This window comes from Protopterus annectens, chromosome 10.part0, assembly GCF_019279795.1.
Source record: "Protopterus annectens isolate FY-2018-M chromosome 10.part0, PAN1.0, whole genome shotgun sequence".
Classification (NCBI taxonomy): Eukaryota; Metazoa; Chordata; order Ceratodontiformes; family Protopteridae; genus Protopterus; species Protopterus annectens.
Window position 1 is genome coordinate 706,713,825 of NC_056744.1, and position 22,076 is coordinate 706,735,900.

The 22,076-nt window shown below is 40.1% G+C and overlaps 1 protein-coding gene across 2 annotated transcripts in view; it reads right to left on the reverse strand.

Annotated features, from left to right (window-relative positions):
* The window catches only part of LOC122813289 (FRAS1-related extracellular matrix protein 1-like), a 1,751,891-nt gene that overhangs the window by 1,090,362 nt on the left and 639,453 nt on the right, over window positions 1-22,076 (reverse strand). For both annotated transcript variants that reach the window (XM_044085535.1, XM_044085536.1), the window contains exon 16: window positions 1,735-1,987. In XM_044085535.1, the coding sequence (XP_043941470.1) occupies window positions 1,735-1,987 (253 nt within the window). The remainder of the gene's footprint in view (window positions 1-1,734; window positions 1,988-22,076) is intronic.

The following is a 22,076-nucleotide window of genomic DNA, read 5'->3' on the forward strand; positions in this document are numbered from 1 at the left end:
TATCAATCTCCTCATTGTCCTTCCTGAACCTAAAATGAGGAAGAAAGGATACTCCATACCTTGGATATCCACAGACCACTCGATACTATCTTGACGGAACTAAAACTTTCAGATCATATCATCATCGGATCAATTGTTCATGTCTTGTGAAGGCAAGAAGAAGGGACATCCGGTGTCAAAATAGACTATTTCCAAATGGCTGTCTAAAGCTATTATATTATCTTTTGTTATACTCACAATGACACAATTATTCCAGGCAGGGTCAAGGCCCACTCAACAAGGACCTTGACGTCTTCAATGGCTTTTTGGAAAGGGTTGGATTCTAGAAGTATTCAAGAAGCTGCTACTTGGTCCTCTGTACATACTTTTATAAAGCACTTTAAACTGGATTCCTTCTCTAAGTTTAGATTATGCTTTTCTAAAACCATTTCCAGTGACTCCTGGACTGTTCCTCCTTCCACCTCCCAGATATAGTTAGGTAAGGCTATTATAGCAGTATTGAATATGAAGAACATGGTACAGTTGTGTAAGATGAACTTACTATAACAGTAGGTGTTTGAATGATCACTGCCACAGTAGCCACTCACTCCATCCATTCCCCTTGTTTTGGGGGTGTTTTTATGCCAGGATGTGGACATTTATTTTTTGTTATTCCTAGTCTTGATCTTTCAGGACTCAGCCTCCCTCTCTGTGTTGACAAGAAAGCTCTAAAGAGCCTTGTACCAAATTTGTCTTTCAGTCAGCTCAGACTGAACTGATTGATGCTTTGGGTGCATGTCAGGTGCCCTAAAGCTTTGGAAGCTGTCTATCTGTTATATCCTTGGCAGGATATAACCCATATAGCTGAAGATACTACAGCAGTGATCATTCAAACATCTATTGTTATGGTAAGTTCAACTTACACAACTGTACTGTCTAAACACAACAGTGGACATTGGCAAACAGAACACACTCCAGTCTGAACATATACATTATCTGTGATCAAGTCAGACTTCTGACACTCCCCTTTTCCTCATCATATTCAACTCTGCATATGGGAAGGTGGTAGTAGGGCTGATTCCTTTTAATGAGTAATCATGCATGATGATTATTTTTCATGCTTATTCATAACTAGCATCTGTATAGCTGTGTGTTTTTTGTTTCATTTTTTCCATGAGGTTTAACAGGGGTAGGTGTTAATGTTAGGGGTTGTATTATTATTTGGTTGTTCTTAAAGGTTATGACTTTTTAACTAGTTGGGTGCTATTTAATTACTTTTCTATGTAATTAAGCCCTTAATTGGCAGGATGAAAGCCACCCAAAGCTATAAAAATGGATAATTATCTGTTTTTCACTGTTCTGATGAAGTCCTGTATTTGATGGACAAAAGCGCTTAACATTTGTAAATTTCTCCTAATAAAAGTCCTTTGTGCACCTGGCTCTGAACACTTTTTCCCTTGGAACCTGTTATTTGGTATGCTTCTGTATGTTTATGATGATTATGCCTCTCAGACAGCTCCACCAATATATTTGTTAGGCTAGGTAACTTAAATGTAAAATAGTAACTCATACATTTAAGGGGTTAATATATGGCAACTTGCCAGTCTTGCAGCCTTAGACATAAAACATAAAAAAGTGTATATACTTCCTTCTTCTTCCTTATTTAGATGCTACACTAATCAAATCATCAAAGAACATTTTCAGTCACTGCTTAGTTAGATACTAGCAATTATAAAACTTAAGGAATCTTATTACCTGTATGTGTATATGACACAAGGCCCTGGATGACATCTAGTTGGGAGAACTTGTCCACTGCTACCTTTTCCTTCTTCACAACTCCATACAAAGGAACACGTGCAATCATGTATGTTAGTTTGTTGTCATCACTGTCTTCATCCTTTGCATAAAGATACTCAGCAGTTATAATGACATGGCCGCCTTCTGGGCACTGCAGTCCTGATTTTAAATCAGAATGAAGCTCTGGGGGTTCATCATTGACAGGTATAACCTGAAATGAGATTATGTTAAGAATCATGAACCAATAAGTTGCATCATTTCTTACAATAATCACCATAATATCCTACCAGGGTGGTTAACAATGAAAGCTGGTGTTTCATACAACAAAATCCAGTATCAGATGAACAGTAGTTTAAAATTAAGCAGCTCAGCAGTCCTTTTCTGTAAATACTCTCAAGAATTTTCTTATAGTAGTTTTAAATGTAAGTTCAAAATGTTTAGAAAGCTCTTTTGAATACATTTTTGCATTACTTTAAACTCCTGCACAACAGTTGATCATTTCTAATAATCTAATTTTCATGAACATAAAGTTACAGTAAGGTGCCTTGCTTTCCCAAGAGCTGGCCATTTATACAGGCGCCTCACTATCAATTGTAAGTGCATTCATTATTCTGTATAATTTGTATTTCAATAAGAACTTACTATTCACTTAAAGAGAATTAGTTTCAGAAATACTCTATTCTTTTTCCATGCCTGTCGTAGGATGTTGATGAATGCCTGCTCATTTTTAATTTGTAAAAGATGACCTGCATCCCACAACTAGCCTCATATTTGATTTTGTGGCCATCTAATCAGTTGTTGCGTCTTTCAGCTTTTCCCGGTGAGGGGTCGCCACAGTGGAACTCCGGTCCGCTAATGATTAGCAGTAGATTTTTACATGCCGAGTTGCCAGCCCTGACGCACAACCTTTAACGAAGGTACGCGCATTCACGCATGTCTCCACACAGAAGACGCTTTAGCTGAGAATCAAACAGGTCAACGTCATACTGTGAGGCAACAACGCTACCGCAGCACCACCACCGCAGTGTGTGTGGCCATCTAATCAGTCCTCAAGCCTATTCTACAAGAAGGCATTCCATCTTGAGATCCATGCCTATTGTTTCTTTTTCTGCTTTGGGTTCCCAATGAATTGCAGTTTAACCTCCTTGTTGGGTCACAGAAAGGTTGATGAGATTAGTTCATCTATATCTAGGTATTTCCTTTGATAATATAGCACAGAGAAGACCACAGTGGCTGTCATCATCATGTATCTTTCTTAGTTAATGGCCTTTCCTATAAGCAGAGCAATGATTAAAAAAATAAATAAATAAAAAAAACAGCGAACACATGGCCATGCCTGTTCTCATCTAATGCTCCAATGTGTTAATTCGTATAACATAAGAGATTCATGATGATATTTCTCCGATCCACTAGGTGATAAAACTGCTGCAGTCACTCTTCCACCCACCCTAGAGTAACAAACAGGCTTCTTTACTCTTGTTGAATCTATAACTTCATATGGTTCATGTTTATTTAAAAGAATTATCTAATGTAAGGATAATTAAAGTGATTCTTCAGGTTATTTTTATTTTAAATTGTTAGTGTACCTTTACAGGAAGTTGAGCATTGATAGTTAAACACACACATATACACACAGATACACATATTTTCTTTACAGCTGCTATGATAGCTTACCAGACTTGTTAAAAACCCCAGGTCTGTTACAACATGACTGGATAACCTACTTGTATGCCATTAACAAGTAGTGTATATATTTTCTCTTCTTTTATTTAAATTTGTTTAGCAGGATAGTGCAATGATCCTATAGGACCAATTTCCTGCCTAGCACAGGGATATTTACAGAAAATATCCCTAACACATATAAGTTTGTTTGTTTTTTCAGCTTTTCCTGGTTAAGGGTCACCACAGCGGAACTCCGGTCTGCTAATGATTGGCAGTAGATTTTTATGGTGACAAGTTGCCAGCCCGAAGTCCAACCTTCAGCAAAGGAACGCCTATTCACGCATGTCTTTCGAACTCCACTCGACCACGGGGAGAACATGCAGACTCCGCACAGAAGGCACTCCAGCCAAGAATCGAACAGGAGAACTTCTTGCTGTGAGGCAACAACGCTACCACTGCACCACCGCGGCACTCCCTAACACATATAAGTAATACAGAATACTATATAAAAATAATACATAGGAGATGAGAGAAGCAACACAATAAGGATTACAGCGCAACATGCTATGAAGATAAGTATAAGTAACCTAACTAGCATGGACAATAACCAGCATAAAGTACTACACGTTATTCAACATCTACAAAAATATGAGCTGTAACCAAAGAACGTTAGGAACATATGGAGATATTTTTAGGGAGTAGAGTAGAGAGAGCAGTACAGAAATGTTAGGTCAGGTGGCCTGTATTGAAGCATTTGCATTTGACATGTTCCAAAAGGTAACATAACAATTATAATGCTTGACATGTTCAACCAATTATAAAACAATCAGTGGTAAGCAGAAAAAAAATAATACTCTTAAAATGCATTTTGCATTTGAATCCATAACTTCATATGACTAATGTTTTTCTAAATCTTCTAACTCTGTAAGGAAAATTAAAAAGATTCTTCAGGTTCTTTTTATTTTATGTTGCGAGTGTATCTTAACAGGTAGCTGCGCATTGACAGTTAAACACACACACACAGACACACACACACACACACACACACACAGACACACACACACACACACACACACACACAGACACACACACAGACACACACACACACACACACAGACACACACACACACACACACACACACACACACACACACACACACACACACACACACACACACACACACACACACACACACACACACACACACACACACACACACATTACTGCTTCACTGTCTGTGTGTGCTACACAGATCTGATCTTCTTAATGCCATCAAACTTCATATAGACCAGTACTAAACCATCCATCCTACATTAAGAACAACTCCCTTGCACCCTCATGGCAAAAGAATGTGGATCCACCCTTGTCTGAGCTTGCGATTGCTGGAGGAAGGTTCATTGTATACTTTCCTATTGGTAGATTAGCTTACAACTGTTTAATTTCACTTGTATTTAAGCCTCACATTTGCTCACTGCTGTACACAGTGCAACATGGTTAGTGGTGCCCTGTATAGATGCAAATGTCTTGAAACACAATTTTTCCATAGACGGCTGTCAGTGGAACCCTCACAAGGTTCGTTGTAGCACTAAAGGCAACTTAGTTGTGCACTGAGCAGCATTGCCACACCTATCATCCACAACCCTCAGTTGAACAACCCTTGATAGTCCTAGCACAAAAACTGGTCAATCTAGCCCACTGCTTTCCCTAGTACCTTGATAGTCCTAGCGCAAATACTGGTCAATCTAGCCCACTCCTTTCCCTAATACCTTGATAGTCCTAGCGCAAAAACTGGTCAATCTAACCCACTGCTTTCCCTAATACCTTGATAGTCCTTGCGCAAAAACTGGTCAATCTAGCCCACTCCTTTCCCTAATACCTTTATAATCCTAGCACAAAAACTGGTCAATCTAGCCAACTCCTTTCTCTAAAACCTTGATAGTCCTAGAACAAAACTGGTCATTCTAGCCCACTGTTTTCTCCAATACCTTGATAGTCCTAGCACAAAAACTGCTCAATCAAGCCCACGCCTTTCCCCTAATACCTTGATAATTCTAGTGCAAAAACTGGTCAATCTAGCCCACTGCTTTCCCTAATACCTTGATAATCCTAGCCAAAAACTGGTCAATCTAGCCCACTGCTTTCCCTAATACCTTGATAGTCCTAGCACAAAAACTGAACCATCTAGCCCACTGTTTTCCCTAATAGCTCTGTAACAAAAGGAGATACTGCCAGCCCAGCTATTTGGAATTTGTAAATAATTATATGTCATTTGAATATTACTATGTAATAATCCAACAGTAATAATGCCAACCAGAGTAAATATTCCGTTGTTAAATAAAAAATATATCATACAGTATGTAAAAACAACGGACTAAAACACAAACCAAGATCTTTTAATGAAATGTACAAATAAAACGTATGTAACAAACAAATGGTAAGCACTTTCACAACTGCTTCTTCAGACCATAAACCTAGCTGCTAAACCCCATCAATTTATATATTTAATAGAACCTAACTAACCTATTAAATTAATAGTGGGTGGTTCATCCAAAACAACCAATATCCATTCTTTAAAAACACACATCAAAGCTAAAAAAATATATATATATTTATATATATATATATATATATATATATATATATATATATATATATATATATATATATATATATATATATATATATTCAATAAGTAGCACAGCAATGAAGCAACCAGGCACCTTCTCATGTCTCCACAGCATAAAATTTATTATAAACACAGAATACAAAAAATTTGTAAAAACGGTAAGCGCTTTCGCTAAATTGCTTCTTCAGACCATAAAAATCCATTAACATACTAACTTCTTTAAATAAGTTAATTCTAACTATCTTCTACCAATCACAGCAATTCTAAGACCAGCATAAATCAAATTAAAGGTACAGACAAATTTTCTAAAATTGTTTTGCATTAATACACCTTTTGGATAAGAATTATACATAAAAGCAACCTTTATAAAGGTGTGCATACATAATATACTCAAATAAAGGGCAAGGTATCATATGTATAAACATATATAGGAAGTCAGAGAATCACATTGACTTCATTTACGTACACTTCTATTTTTCAGTAAAGGTTTTATAGAGGCTCTTTCATTTAGCCTTTTATCTTTGTCTGTTCTAAGAGTTATAATCCACCGTGCCTCCCTACTCTCTGTGAAGTTCCTAATGTCACCTTCTCTAATACTAGGGGTAATGACCTCTATAGCTCTGAAATGAAATATATGTGCATCCCTTGACAAAATAACATGCTTTGATAAAGCATTATGTTCAGATCTTATCTGGATATTATATAAATGCTCTCTTATTCTGTCTTTAAAAGCCCTATTAGTCTTTCCTATATAAAATGAATGGCAGCATTCACACTCTGCCAAATATATCACATTTGCTGTAACGCAACTAGCTGCTGATCTAAAAATAAATTATTTCCCTGTATCTGGATGTTTGAACTTGTTGTTAGTATTAATGAATGAACAATAATTACGCTTTCCACATGGTTGTGTTATACAATCTGTATCTCCGGAGTTCTTCACTCCTTTGTCATAACAAAGTAATCTCTTTAAGTTCTTTTTATTCTTATATAAGAATCTTGGTTTCTCACCTATCAAACTACTTATATCAGAATTCACTGTTAATATAGACCAGTTCTTCATAAATACTTCCATTATTCCTTATTGTCACGGGTATAAAATAATGGGATTTTTAATTGTCTATCCACAGACATATTTGCGTGCTGTATAGTATTAGTCTCTTGAGGTCCATAATATGGTTGGGCTCTATTTTTCCTAAGGTCAGTAATATCAGACAGGTTTCTTTGTATTTCACTAGTATAGTAGCCCCTCCTAACAAGTCTTTCCTCCAAGCTGATAATTTCTTTCTCAAACCCTTCATCCACAGGATTTAGTCTGGAGGCCCTCATACCTTGGCCTTTTATCAGATTTTTAAAAATATAACCTGGATGCATGCTACTTCTTGATAGCAGGGAATTCCTGTAACAAGATTTTCTAAAAATACCTGTATTAATTAAACCATTCTGCAATTTTTCAACATATAAATCTAAGTATTCTATCCTTTGTGCTGACAATACCATAGTAAATTTCAAAAATTCAGTCAAATTATTAATCATATCCTTGAAAATCAATAACTGTTGTTGATTTCCTGCCCACAAAAGAAACAGGTCATCTACAAAACGACAATAAAAAATGACATGCTGTTTAAACATGTAATTCTGAAACAGGATGGTATTTTCCCAATGTGCTAAAAACATGTTGGCGTAGCTATTGGCACAAGATGTGCTCATACCTACGTCATCATTTTGAATGCACATTTCACCATAGTAGGTAAACACATTGTTCTCAATGGCCATTTCAAAGAAGAGGCATATAAGATCTACCTGTATATAATTATAATCACTATTCATAGTCAAATACTCATGTATATATTGTATACCTAAGTCATTGGGAATGATAGTAAAAAGTGATTGGACGTCTAATGTAATGAACATGAATTCATCCTGAGCTTTCCTAGCATTTATATTCTCATATAAGTCAATGAGAATTTGCTTGGTGCCCTTTAGAACTACTTTATTCTTATCAATAATGGGTCGAAGATGTTTCTCTACAAACAGGGATAAGGGCTCAGTGGCCCATCCTGCACCTGCCACAATCGGTCTCATCGGTGGTTTTATACTATGTTTGTGGATCTTAGGTAGACCCTGTATTATGGGAATCAAAGGATTCATTATGTTGAAGTACTTATTGGATTTTCAGTTTTACTGAAATTTAGCAACAAAGTATTTATCCTTTGGAGTACTTTTTATTTTTATTTTATTTTTATATGTATATATATATATATATATATATATATATATATATATATATATATATATGGAACCTGGACAGTCTACCGAAAGCCTGTTTCACCGAAAGTGAAACAGGCTGTCACAGTTTCGCGAAAGCACTTTTTATCGAAAAAAGTGCTTTTGCGAAACTTTCGTAAAAGTGCAGGTAATCGGGAGGGAAGTGGTAGTGGGTGAGATCAGACTACAGTGGGGATAATGGAATATTCCCTTTTCCCCACTGTAGTGCGATCTCAGAGTGAGAATATAAAAGTAGGGGGGTGGAGCCCTCCACGTGGGGGGTGCAGGGAGGCAAAGCTCCCCTGTGTAAACATGGTGTGTGTTTTTTTTTTGTTTTTGTTTATGTGTGTGTGTGTGTGTGTGTGTGTGTGTGTGTGTGTGTGTGTGTGTGTGTGTGTGTGTGTGTGTGTGTGTGTGTGTGTGTATGTGTGTGTGTGTTTTACCCTCCATTTACCAAAACTGCTTTTTCGGTGAAAGCAGTTTTGGTAAACGGTGTTCGGTAGGGTTGGATTCGGACAGTTGGTCTTTCGATCAACTGTCCTAGATCCATATATATATATATATATATATATATATATATATATATATATATATATATATATAAAATGAAAACTTGAACACAATAGAGAAATATATATATATAAAATGAGTCTACTTCATTTGCCCTAACTTCCGAATGACCGACACCCATTTGCCCGAGACCATTTGACCGAAATTTCATTTGACCGACAAGTATTATTGGCAAGAAAATGGGATATGCCCCCTTCCCCACTGTAGTGCGACCCTGGAGTTAGAATATATAGTTAGGGGGGTGGGGGTCACAGCCCCTTACAATTGGGGGTGTGGGGGATGAAGCCCCCCACTTACTTTTGTTTTACTAAGCAATAATAAAGCAAAACTAAACAATATATATTCTAACTCCAGGGTCGCACTACAGTGGGGAAGGGGGCATATCCCATTTTCTTGCCAATAATATTTGTCTGTCAAATGAAATGTTAGTCAAATGAAATTTTGGTCATTTGGTCTCGGGCAAATGGGTGTCGGTCAATCGGAAGTTAGGGCAAATGAAGTAGATCCATATAATATATAAGTGTGCAAAAGGGAGGGAAGGGAGAGAATAAATTCCACTGAAACCTATACTGAAAGGACATTGGTTGAGGAAATGAGGTTTGCTTTTATTCCCCCCCTCACTTTTCATAAATTGATGGGGTTTATTTATTTATCCTTTGGAGTACTTTTTATTTTTATTTTATATATATATATATATATATATATATATATATATATATACACATATATATATATATATATATATATATATATATATATATATATATATGAGTCTACTGCTCTACATTGAAAATATACTTCTTTGAAATAGAGCAGTAGACCCTACACTTCAGCGAAAGTCCACTTAAACGGAAGTGCACTTTCGCTGAAGTCTAGTTCCCTGGGCTACCCCCCAAAAAAAAACACTAAAACATGTTTTTGCAGGGGGGCAATAATGTTTAGAACTAGAATTTTTTTTTTTGTATTGTCTTTAAATGTGGAGGAATGCAAATTATTTTAATAGTTCCACTCATTTACCAAAAGATCTAAGGTCTATGTGTTTTTGCAGGTAGATGCTAAAATCAGTGGTTGTGATCCTGGGAACTGATAGTCAGATGGCAAGAAGTGATGTCATGCTGCCAGCTACCCCAGCAGTAATATTTGAAATATTAATTTAAGAACTCTGTGAGAGTGACTGTGCATTTTGTATTTTGCTTTGACCTGACAAGAACATCCACTCACCACATCTGCCTTGCCTCTCTGTAAGTAAGTTAACTAGGGTACAGTAATTTCTCTTAGATTCAGACAGGAATATAGTGAAGTATAGCTTAGATGTTTTCTGTATTTATTTGAGACTGTCCTATAATGTTGTTTTAAGTATTTCCTGTGATTTTGAGCTCTGATGTAACTGTGATTATTTACTGAGTATTTTCTTGTTTTTTATTATTTATTATTAAATATATTTAAACCTATCGTTGTGGCTGGTCTGTCTAGATATGTTTAAGCTCTTAGAGTACATGCATATCTAGTTGGTGACACTGTGCAGGCCACTCCTGAAAGCCTTGCTCTTGGTCAAGCTACCATTTGTATTGATAGTAACATTACACAGTACGATTGGGCACCCTTTGTTAAGGGCCTTAGAGTAGCTGATAAGGAGTGGCTGGTGGCAGTCAAAACTACCTCATAGTCTGGGCAGAAGGGGGCATAGCTAGTAAACCTGTGCCAGCCTTTCTCAGGAGTGTGTGTGTCAGCTACTTGGGCAGGGACATGAAACACTGTTGGACAGATAGGGTGCTGGAGGTTTTGGCTTAGCCACTCAGCTGAGATCTCAACTCTATAGCTGTGCCAGTGGTGAGTCTTACTGGGGATCTGGAGAAAGACAGAGAAACCGGCCCCAGACTGACTGTGGTGTCTGTGTGCTCTTAAGAGAAATTGCATTTGACATAGAGAGCTGCATCTGGAAATACTGTGTGTGTAACTTGTCATGCTCACAGCGTGTACATCCCCCACTGTTGCCAGTGGTAACGACTGAGGCCAGTGGTGGGGCCTCACATATTAATTGGTGGCAGCAGTGGTATAGCCACATATTAGGATTCTGTGGTGTGTACATTGAATTCCTGTAGGCTGTAAACAGTGGTCACTAAGGAAGGTGTTCGTACTCTCAATCAGCCACACCATGAACATTCAGAGTTTCATATCACAATACTTTTATATTTTTTGTTAGCTTAGCTCAGGGAGAGCAGGCAAGGATGTCAACAGAATAATATGGCAAGCTGACAAGGAATCAGTTGGGTGAGATATACCAAGACAAATGACTGGTGCATGCCACCTTAACTAAAGCAGAGATGATTGCAGCCTTAGTCTCAGCTGCATCACAGACCAGCAACCAGGAGGTCAATCAGACTGGCCTTGGGGAGGTACAACTCTCAGAAAATGGAGAGTTCAACTTTTCCACAAAGGACTTAAAAATCCATCTGGAGTTAAAGAGATGTGAACTGGAGGCCAAATGTTTGGAAATAAAAGTAGCAGAGAGACTGAGATATCTGGAGGCTGACGAAAATGAGAAACTGCAACATCTGGAAGCTGAGGAGAATGAGAGGTGGAGGCAACATGAGAAGGAGATGCTGACTGTTCACCAGGGTCATTGAGGTAATGGGGAAGGGAGTAACTGAATCTCAAAAGCAACAAAGGTCAATAAATTTCTTCCACAATTTACAGAGGGGGATAATTTTGATAGTTTCATTCATATGTTTGAATGGGTATGTAAAGAGTATAATGTTGACCAAGGGCTGTGGGTACAGTTCCTGACCCCCCCCTTACTCCATGGTAAAGTTGTAAGTGCTCTTTCTAAATTGTCTGGTACTGATTGCTTAAATTATAATACTGTTAAAAATTGTGTATTACAGTGTTTTAAGTCAGCACCTGAAGCATATAGAAAAAAGTTTTGTGAGCACAGACACAAAGAAGATGAAAGTGTGCAATGTATTGCTGAGTTAAGCACTTATTTTCATAGGTGAGTGAGTGGGTGTCAGGTCACCATTTTTGAAGGGCTGGCAGACCTTTTGGTGAAGGAACAGGCTTAGCACTTTGCCTGTGGACATGAGAATCTGGTTAGCTGATAGGCAATGCATCCCAACAGATGAGATGGGGAAAAAGGGAAACCTATACCTAACAAGCAGGGCATCACTGCACAGGAAAGGCATACCCAGTGCTGCTCATGGGTCTAAGGGAACCCATGGTGGGCAACCTAGACCACCCCAACAGAGTCCGCTAGTAGCAGGGAAAGCCACTAGTCCAGGTACACATCCAGGACCAAGGGTTAAATGTTTTAAATGCAAACAGTGGGGCCATGTAGCATATAGATGTCCATGGAGGCAAGGTGGTGAACAAAAGCTGGGAGAGCCAGTAAGTGGGAATGAAAGAATGCTAGCAGTGAGTTGTCTGGAGATAACAAGGGTGCCAAACTACCACAAGAGGTTACAACCTATCTTAGTAAATGAGGAAACAAGCCACTGCTAAGATAGACACAGCCTATGACCTAACCATTGTGAACCCTCCAGTGGTTAAGAGGAGCACTATTTGCTTGGGCAGTCTACATCAGTCAGAGCTTTAGGAGGGACCCCATTCAGAATATATTTGGCTATGGTTCAACTTGACTGGGATGGTGGAAAAGGAAGTCAGCAAGTAGGAGTGCTTGAGGATATCCCTGCAGATGTCCTCACAGGGAATGATTTAAATAATGCAGTACCTTGTGTGCATGCAGTGACACACAGTCAGGCTTGGAGACAAGCATGTAGGTCTGGTAGCCTGTGGGGGACCCAGACATACTGCAGACTTGAAGCCAGGACTGATGTGGTGGTTACTTCAGAGAGGGAGCTATCCTGTAGCAATGTGACTGCAGGTGTGCCACAGATGCCTGTGGGTACTGATGTTCCCTTGGACAGAGTGACTTCAAGGGCAGAGGTTAGTAGTAGTACCCAGGCTGACAATGAGGCACCGCTCTCAGAGGATACTAGACTTCCTGTGGAAGGGGAGCTGGGAAGGGTTACAAAGAGAGAGCTGAGACAGGCTCAGCTCTCAGACCCTACATTGGAAGACTTGAAGAAGGTAGCTAGTGAGGCACCTGATTCTGAAGGGAAGGGGGAATCTGTATACTGGGACAAAGGGTTACTGTATAGAGAGTGGACACCTGAGGGAGGGCTAGAGGGTGAGAGAATACAGCAGTTGGCAGTGCCTCGAGCCTACCTTCTGGCACTTCTAGCCATAGCCCATTACAGTCCCTTTGCAGGTCATATGGCCATAAAGCATACAAAGAGACATATTATGCAGAACCTTTATTGGTCTGGGATTTTCAGAGATGTAAAAGGGTACTGCTGGACTTGAGCAGTGCCAAAAGGTAGGCAAGGCAGGAGACAAAGAGAAAGCTCTTTTGATTCCTTTGTCTGTGATTGAGGTGCCATTTCATAGGGTAGCTATGGATATTGTAGGGCTCTGAGTACCCCAAGTTCTACAGGAAAAAAGTATATCCTAATGGTAGTAGATTATGCTACCATATACCCTGAGGCGGTGGCATGGCCTCCATTCAGGCAGACAAGATGGCAAATGCTTTGTTAGAGATTTTCAGAAGGGTAGGTTTCCCAAAAGAAATACTGACTGTCAGAGGTGCCGATTTTATGTCAGACCTGCTGGCTTGTCTGTGGAATCTCTGTGGGGTGAAGCACCTAAAGACCACCCCATACCATCTCCAGACTAATGGTCTTGTTGAGAGGTTAAATTCTACACTAAAGACCATTCTATGGGCATTTGTAGACCAGTTCAAAATGGAGTGGGACAAATACTTGCCCCATCTGTTGTTTGCTTAGACAGAGGTGCCTCAGGAGTCCACAGTTTTTTTGCCCTTTGCGTTCCTGTATAGGCATAGGATGAGGGGACCTCTAGATTTGATTTGAGATGAGTGGGAGGGTAAGTTTGAATCTCACAAGAAGTCTGTTGTGGCATATGTCCTAAACCTCAGGACAAGGCTCGAGGAACTCATGGGCTTGGCCTGAAGAACCTGGTGGAAGCCTAACAGCAGAAAAAGGTCTGGTATGACAGGAATGCTCGAGATAGAGAGTATGCTATAGGGCAGCAGGTAATGGTTCTCATTCTTGTCAGACCCAGCAAGCTGCAGGCAGCTTGGGAGGGACCCTTCAAAGTGGTGAGGAAGGTCAGTGATGTTAACTACATGGTAGAACTGTTAGACAGGAGGCAGGGGCAGAAATTGTACCATGTTAACATGATGAAACCTTACCATGACAGAGAGGCCCTTGTGCTAAGTATTTGCAGTGGATGGCAGGAGGAGTCTGAGGGGGGGTGTGGTGACTAATCTCCACAATGAGTCTTAGACCAACACCTCAGTGGAAGGGATAGTAATGTCCATGCAGCTAGTCCCCTACACAGGTTCAAGAAATCCAAGCAGTGTTACAGGAATTTGGGGGCATGTTCACTGGGAAACTAGGGTACACCCACCTGGTGCAGCACCAGGTGGATACAGGACTCCAAAGGCCTATTAATCAGGCCCCTTATACGTGAGAGAGTCAAACAGACTCTGAGGTAGGAGATACCGGAAATGTTGGAACTAAGGGTAATCCAGGAGTCCAGCAGTCCCTGGACCTCCCCAGTGGTGCTGGTACCAAGAAGGACGGCAGCACCAGGTTCTGTGTGGACTACAGGAAATTAGTCACACAGAGTTAGATGCTTACCCCATGCCTATGACAGATGAAGCCCTAGAGCAGCTGGGTGGGGCTAAGTATCTCACCACTACTGATCTTACCAAGGATTACTGGCAGGTGCCCTTGACTCCCAGTGCTAGAGAAAGGTCAGCTTTTGTGACTTTTGTCGGCTTGTATGAATTCATGATGATGCCCTTTGGGATGAAAAATGCTCCAGCAACTTTCCAGAGGCTGGTAGATCATATCCTTGCAAGAGCAGGAGATTTCACCCTTGCTTACCTGGATGATATTGCCATCTACAGCCATTCCTGGCAAAAGCACCATCAGCATATCAGGAAGGTGCTGGGCAGACTACAAAGGGCAGGGTTGACCATTAACACCAGTAAATGTCAGGTGGGTACAGCAAAGGTCTCCTACCTGGGACATAGAGTGGGGAGTGGTAAGATCAGGCCAGAACCTGCCATAGTGGAAGCCATTATGGCATGGCCTGCCCCTTTTACCAAAAAGCAGGTGAGGGCATTCTTAAGGACAGTAGGATCCCACAGAAAGTTTGTCTCCAATTATAGTACCATAGCTGCTCCACTAACAGACCTGACAAGTAAAAAAAAGCAAGATAAGGTAGTGTGGACCCCAGCATGTGAGCAGGCATTCCAGAAGTTTAAAGGAGCTTTGGGGGGGACCCCCTGTGTTAGCCGGTCGAGATTACAGGAAAGAATTTGTTGTGCAGGTGGATGCTTCAAACCATGGGGTGGGGCTGTATTCAGCCAGGTTTTCTCAGAGGCAGAATAGCACCCAGTGGTATATCTCAGCCATAGGCTCCAACCAGGGAGGAATGCTATTCAGCTGTAGAAAAGTAATATCTAGCCATAGTGTGGGCACTGCAGAAACTTCAGTATGGAAGGAAATCCACTGTAGTTACAGACCACAATCCCTTAACATGGCTACATTGAGCCAGCCAGCAAAATGCTAAGTTACTAAGGTGGAGCCTAGGGTCGCAGGCATATGATATGACAGTTCAGCACCACAGTGGGGTTAGTATTGCCAACACAGATGGGTATTCAAGACAGGGAATGGAGTAAGGTATTCCCAAATAGGCTGAGCCCACTCAAGCAGTGTTTCTCAAGGGTCACTTGAAAAGCTAGCTTGAGTCTTTGGGTGGGGGGGGGGGGGATATAACAAAAGAAGATACTGCCAGCACAGCTATCTGGAATTTGTGAATATCAGCATGATGCATGATGCAGCTGCTTGTGTTACAACTGTATAAGAACTGTATGTCATATTGTACAGACATCTGTGTGGAAGAGATATTTTATAAAATACTGAGCGGAAATGTATACAAACTTTTTTAATTTCTCCAAATCTTTTGGGTTTCTAATACCATGATGGGAATGGACCCTCTTCCTAAGTCAAAGTACAAGTAAAGTTCAAGTAATTAGTATTGTTTCAATCTTTGATGTCAGCCAAAAATGCTCTTTGCAACACCTGCAATGTGCCCAATAATGTAAGATTGTAAATTCTTTTTTATAGGACCCATTGATCCTTCTACTGTTGGAACTGTTTGGGTATCTTTCTTCCACATTGCTCTCGTTTCTGTCTGCAGGTCTTGATATTTTATGACTTTGTGTCTCTGCAAGCAAGACACTGTAGTCAGTGGGTGTGGCAATTTCAATAACCAATGCCAGTTTTGTCTTTTTTTCATGGACCACTATATCTGGTTTTCTAGCATCTAACTTTTGAACTGTTGGTAGTGGGTGATCCCATGTGATGTAAACTTCATCATTTTCTGTGATGCTTTGTGGTTCATGTTTTCTGTGTTTTTTAGACACTTCAATACCATAATGTTTGCACAATCCCCAGTGCAACATTCTTGCCACATTATTATGCCTTTCAGTATACAGTCCTTCTGTCATTACTATGTCGCAACTAGCAATGAGGTGTGCGACTGTTTTCAATTCAGTTTTACAAAACCTACATTTGTCTGTTTCTCCCACATATTCAATGGACTTTGTAAAACAGCGTGTATGTAGTCCACTATCTTGGGACGCCAATATTAACATTTCATCTTTTGGTTTTAATTCACCTTTCCTTAACAATTCCTGCATTCCTTCCTGATGAATATGAGGTTCTTCCAGAAGTTTTCTAAACTTGCAACTATATTTATGCATTTTCTACATTTCTTGCCTTCCCATCTGGTTCTTCACATTATATTCTTTCTTTTTTTTGGCACATTCAGTTTCTGCCTAATTTTTACCTACTTCTGGTTTGATTTCCATTCCTGCTTGATGCCGATATCTCCTGCTAGATTAATCAGAGAAGTCATCTTAGATTTATTCCACTCATGTTTCAAAACTTTCACTACATTTGGGTCTTGTGAGGTCAGCAGATATGTTTGGAGTCCCATGATTGCAGATCTATACATGTAATCAATTTCAAGGAGGCCCATCCCTCCTACAGAACGGAGAATATATATTCTTGATATGCACTGACTTTTATAAATCATTTGGTGAGCATGAAGCATCCTTACTGTTATCCTATCTAATCTATCTAACACATTTTGGGGTCCGTCAATCACTCCAAAACTGTAAGTTAGGACAGAAAGAACAGATTGGTTTATAGTTTGAATTTTGTTCCTAAATGTCAACGCTGTTTTCAGGATTAATTTAAGTCTTCTAAAGTATTTCTTACGAAGTTTTATTCACATTTGTTCATGTTTTATTGTTGATCCTTCATCAGTTCCCAAATATTTATACACTCCCTCTTGTTCAACTTCTTTTATATCACATTCTTGTCCCAAACTGATGTTTTCTAGGTACTGCAGTTTTCCTGATTTAAAGGTTGCTTTTGCACATTTATCAAGACCAAATGACATTCTTATATCATCTGAAAAAGTTTTGAGAACTTGCAGTTGTGCTTTCAGTTCCTCATCTGATGAGCTATACAGTTTTAAATCATCGACAAAGAGAAGATGAGAAGTCTTTACACTTTGTTGTTTTCTAGGAGCCAAATTATAGCCATGGCCTATGCTGTTAAGTAGAGATCTTAATGGGTTAAGGGCAAGGCAGAATAGCACCGGTGACAGAGAGTCACCCTGAAATATGTCCTTTGAAATTTTATCCCTAGAATAATAAATTGTGCTTTAGCATGGCATAATTGCAAAGTGGTCTGTCACTGTTTCATGGTCACTGCAATGTAGCCAATCAGTGAAGGGTGTAACTTATAAATTTTTAAGCATTCTTTTATCCATGAATGTGGGATACTATCAAATGTTTTATTATAGTCAATCCATGCCATACTTAGATTCTTCCCCTTTTAACAGTTCTCCACTATGACTTTATTTAACAACAAATAATCCATTGTTCCATATGACTGGCACTGTTCCATAAACTGTTCCATATGACTGTTACACTATTGGAACTGTTTAGATATATATGTATTTTAACAACGGGGACTGAAACACAAGATGTTAACTTCAGAAGAATAGCTGAAAACTTAAATTACTTTATAACCACATAATAAAAGAGATGTTATCTTTCAGTTTCAGTGCAACAGGAGACATAATGTCTAAAACTAGAAGTTTTTTTGTATTGTCTTTAAATCTGGAGGAATGTAAAATATTTTACAACTTCCACCATTTGCCAAAAGATCTAAGGTCTATGTGTTTTCGCAGGTAGATGCTAAAATCAATAGTTGTGAGCCTGGGAACTGGGAGATGACAAGAAGTGATGTCACGCTGTCAGCTACCCCAGCAGCAATATCTGAAATATTAACTTAAGAGTCTCTGAGAGAGTGTCTGTGCATTTTGTATTTTGTCTTTGATCTGACAAGAACATCCACTCACCCCATCTGTCTTGCCTGGCTCTGTAAGTAAGTTAACTAGGGTACAGTAATTTCTCTTACAGTCAGACAGGAATATAGTGAAGTATAGCTAACATGTTTTCTGTATTTATTTGAGACTGTCCTGCAATGTTGTTTTAAGTATTTTCTGTGATTTTGAACTCTGATGTAACTGTGATTATTTAGTGAGTATTTTCTTGTTCTTTTATTATTCGTATCATTGTGGCTGCTCTGTCTAGAGATATTTAAGCTCTTAGCGTACTTGCATATCTATTTCATGACATTGTGCAGGCCACTCCTAATAGCCTTGCTCTTAGTCAAACTACCATTTGTATTGATAATAACATTACACAGTAAGATTGGACACCCTTTGTTAAGGGCTTTAGAGTAGTTTATAAGGAGTGACTGTTGGCAGTCAAAACTACCTTATAGTCTCAGCAGAAGGGGACTTAGCTAATAAACTTGGCCAGCCTTTTCCAGAAATGTGTGCGTCAGCTACGTGGGCAGGGACACTAGTTGGACAGGTGCTGGAGGTCTTGGCTTGGCCACGCAGCTGAGATCTCAACTCTATAGCTGTCCCAGTGGGGACTCTTCTGGTCATCTGGAGAAAGAGGGAGAAACCAGCCGCAGACTGATTGTGGTCCCTGTGTGCTCTTAAGGGAAACTGCACTTGATGCAGAGAGCTGCATCTGGAAATACTGTGTATATAACTTGTCATCATCCCTGTGTGTACACCTCCCACTGTTGCCAGTGGTGAAGATTGAGGCTCCTTGATTACTGGACCAGTGGTGGGGCATCACAAGCTCATACAGTAAAATACCTGCTGTAATGGATAGCCAATTTATTATCATGTCTCCATCCAGCCTGATTGACATGTGAAGATTGAGGCAATGTAGTAATTGCTTCATGTATCCTGAGAAGCATTTACACCTACTGCAAACAAATACCCTATATGAGAGATGTAAGTACGCTATGAAAATGGAATCACTTCTGTCATGTAACAACAAACAAGATACCAAACAGGGAGTCAGTACACACTTTTCACCTCTCACACAAACTAAAGAAATGACACATAGACCCTCATACACAGAGGTACTCACTAAAAGTCTATCATAAGTTTAGAGATCTCTCAATCATAAGCAAATTGCACACACTGTTTAGCAAAGAGAAATCACTACACATAATAATACATACAAATGTGTTTCAATAAATAAGTCCCTAAAGCAAAACACCTGTAAACCTAATGTCCTGGTCATAGGGCTCCATAATGAGACACACAGTTGTTCTCCTCACCAGGCTGGACAAGAATCAGGTCACGGTCAGCTGTCTGTCAGGTGCTAAGATGAGTCAGAACATGCATGCATTCAAATCACTCAACAGCAAGTACCTTTATGACTTGGTCATAGTTTATGTTGGGGTAAATGACATGAGACGTACTTCTCTGGACTATATGAAGGGAAACATGACTGAATTCTCTGACTATGTGTCCCAGTCAGGTATGACCCTAGCCCTAAAAAGCATTCTATCTTCTTGGAAGATGTCACAGTATAAACAAAACATGATCAACTTCAACAATTGGCTAAGCTTCTGGTGTCAGTCCAAGGGGATTCAGTATCTGTCTGTCTGGGATGACATGATCAACAGGCCATGCTGCTTTGCCAGAGATGGTCTGCACCTGTCTTACCTAAGCTTTTGGATACTGGCAAATGTGCTTGCCTCCCCCATACTGCCTTTTTAAGGAATGTAAAAACAACAACATTTCCAACGTAACAAAATCCACCGGAGACACACTCAGGGTTCTGCTGCTTAATACTAGAAGTCTAAACATGCAGCTGCACTCCTTGGAAGCACTCCTCACCTAGACAGCTGCTGACATCTGTGCAGTCACTGAGACATGGTTCAATGCCACGGACAGCACCCCAGCCATGCAAGGCTACAATGCCTTCCACACATGCAGACCTCATAATGAGTGTCAAAGAACCAAAGATGGAGGAGTATCCATCTTCATTAAAGGTCATTACACAGGGCCCCAAAGGAGCCAGGGCTAGTTCTGCAAAGAACCCTATTCCTTCTGATAAGGATGCCAGAGCTTTGGACAGATGGGATAAAAAGGTTTACACCTCTGCAACATTAGCCATCAGAGCTCTCAACTCTCAGTTCCATATGTTAAAATGCTAACAGCACACTTTGGAACTATTGAAACAAAATATTTCTACTTTTCCTGACTGTGCCAATTCTAAGGAGTTGGCAGATTTACTGCACTCTACTTGTCAAGTGGCAAGGCACTCTTTACACTGTGGATATAATGCACTAGAAGCTTCTAGCAAGGCAGCAGTGTCTGGATCTGTCATTTGATGACATGCATGGTTGACAACCTCTACCTGATCATGTCAAGTCTAAATTAATTGATGCACCTTTGGACAAAGACCGCTTGTTTGGAGAAAAAGCAGAAGAGGTGCTTAAAAAAATGGAAGACAAAAGCAAAATCTATGCAAACAGTAAAATATTTCTTTCAGGTTCAACCACCTAGATTCAACAGGAACTTTCACTATAAGCACTGGTCCTTTCCTGCTCCCAGCAGACAGGGGGAAGCTAAGCCCCATAAGGACAGGCCACCCAGGTCCCTACAGCAGGGACAGCTTCCTACCTCCCTCTGCCCTCTTTTCAACCAAAACCTCGAAGGAAGGCTGTCCTTCTGCAAAGAAAATTGGCTGTCTGTAATCAAGGACCAATTGGTCTTAAAGATAATTTTCCAGGAATACAAATTCACTTTCAACGAACTCTCAATTCCCAGAGGGTACCCAGACTTATCTCCCAATCAGTGGGCAGAGGAATTAAAACAAGACCAAATTCAAATAGCCCAGGGGGCAGTGGAGCCTGTCCACACAGATCAAGCAGGCAAAGGCTTTTATTCCAGGCTTTTCCTTGTTCCCAGGAAAGGAAGGCAATTGGCGCCCCATCCTGGATCTGTCCATGCTGAACACATCCCTGGTGGTCCCCAAATTCAAAATGCTAACCCTGCAGCAGCTGCTGACAAAAAAATGCCTGGTTAGTGACCCTGGACCTAAAAGATGCATACCTCTATATCCCCATAAGGGAGTTCTGCAGGAAATTTCTGCATTTCAGAGCAGGCTCACAGCCCTTTCAGTTCTCTGCTCTTCCCTTTGGCTTATATACTGCTCCCAGAGCTTTCCCCAAATGTTTGGCCCCAGCCATAGCATTTTTCAGACAGAAAAATATACAGATTTATCCTTATCTGGACGACTGCCTCATCCAGGCAAAGAAAAGCTGCTCCAGGACCTACACTTCGTCAAAACCCTACTAACTTCCTTGGGGTTCACCATCAATGAGAAGAAATCAAAGCAGACTACCTCCAGGAGAATCATTTTCTTGGGAGCTCTGCTGGACACAGCATCCCAAATGGCCTTCCTACCCCCAGAAAAGCAGAGCTCCCTGCCTTTCTACTTTACCCAGCCAGCATCCGAAAGTCACCTCACAGCAAGGAAGTTCCTGCAAGACTTGGGATACATGGCTCGCATCCTTCTGATTCCTCTGGCCACAGCAACAGTAATCCCCTTGCACAAAGGGAGGACATCAACAGACCCTGGGAACTATAAACCCATAAGTCTAACCATTTTCATCTGCAAAT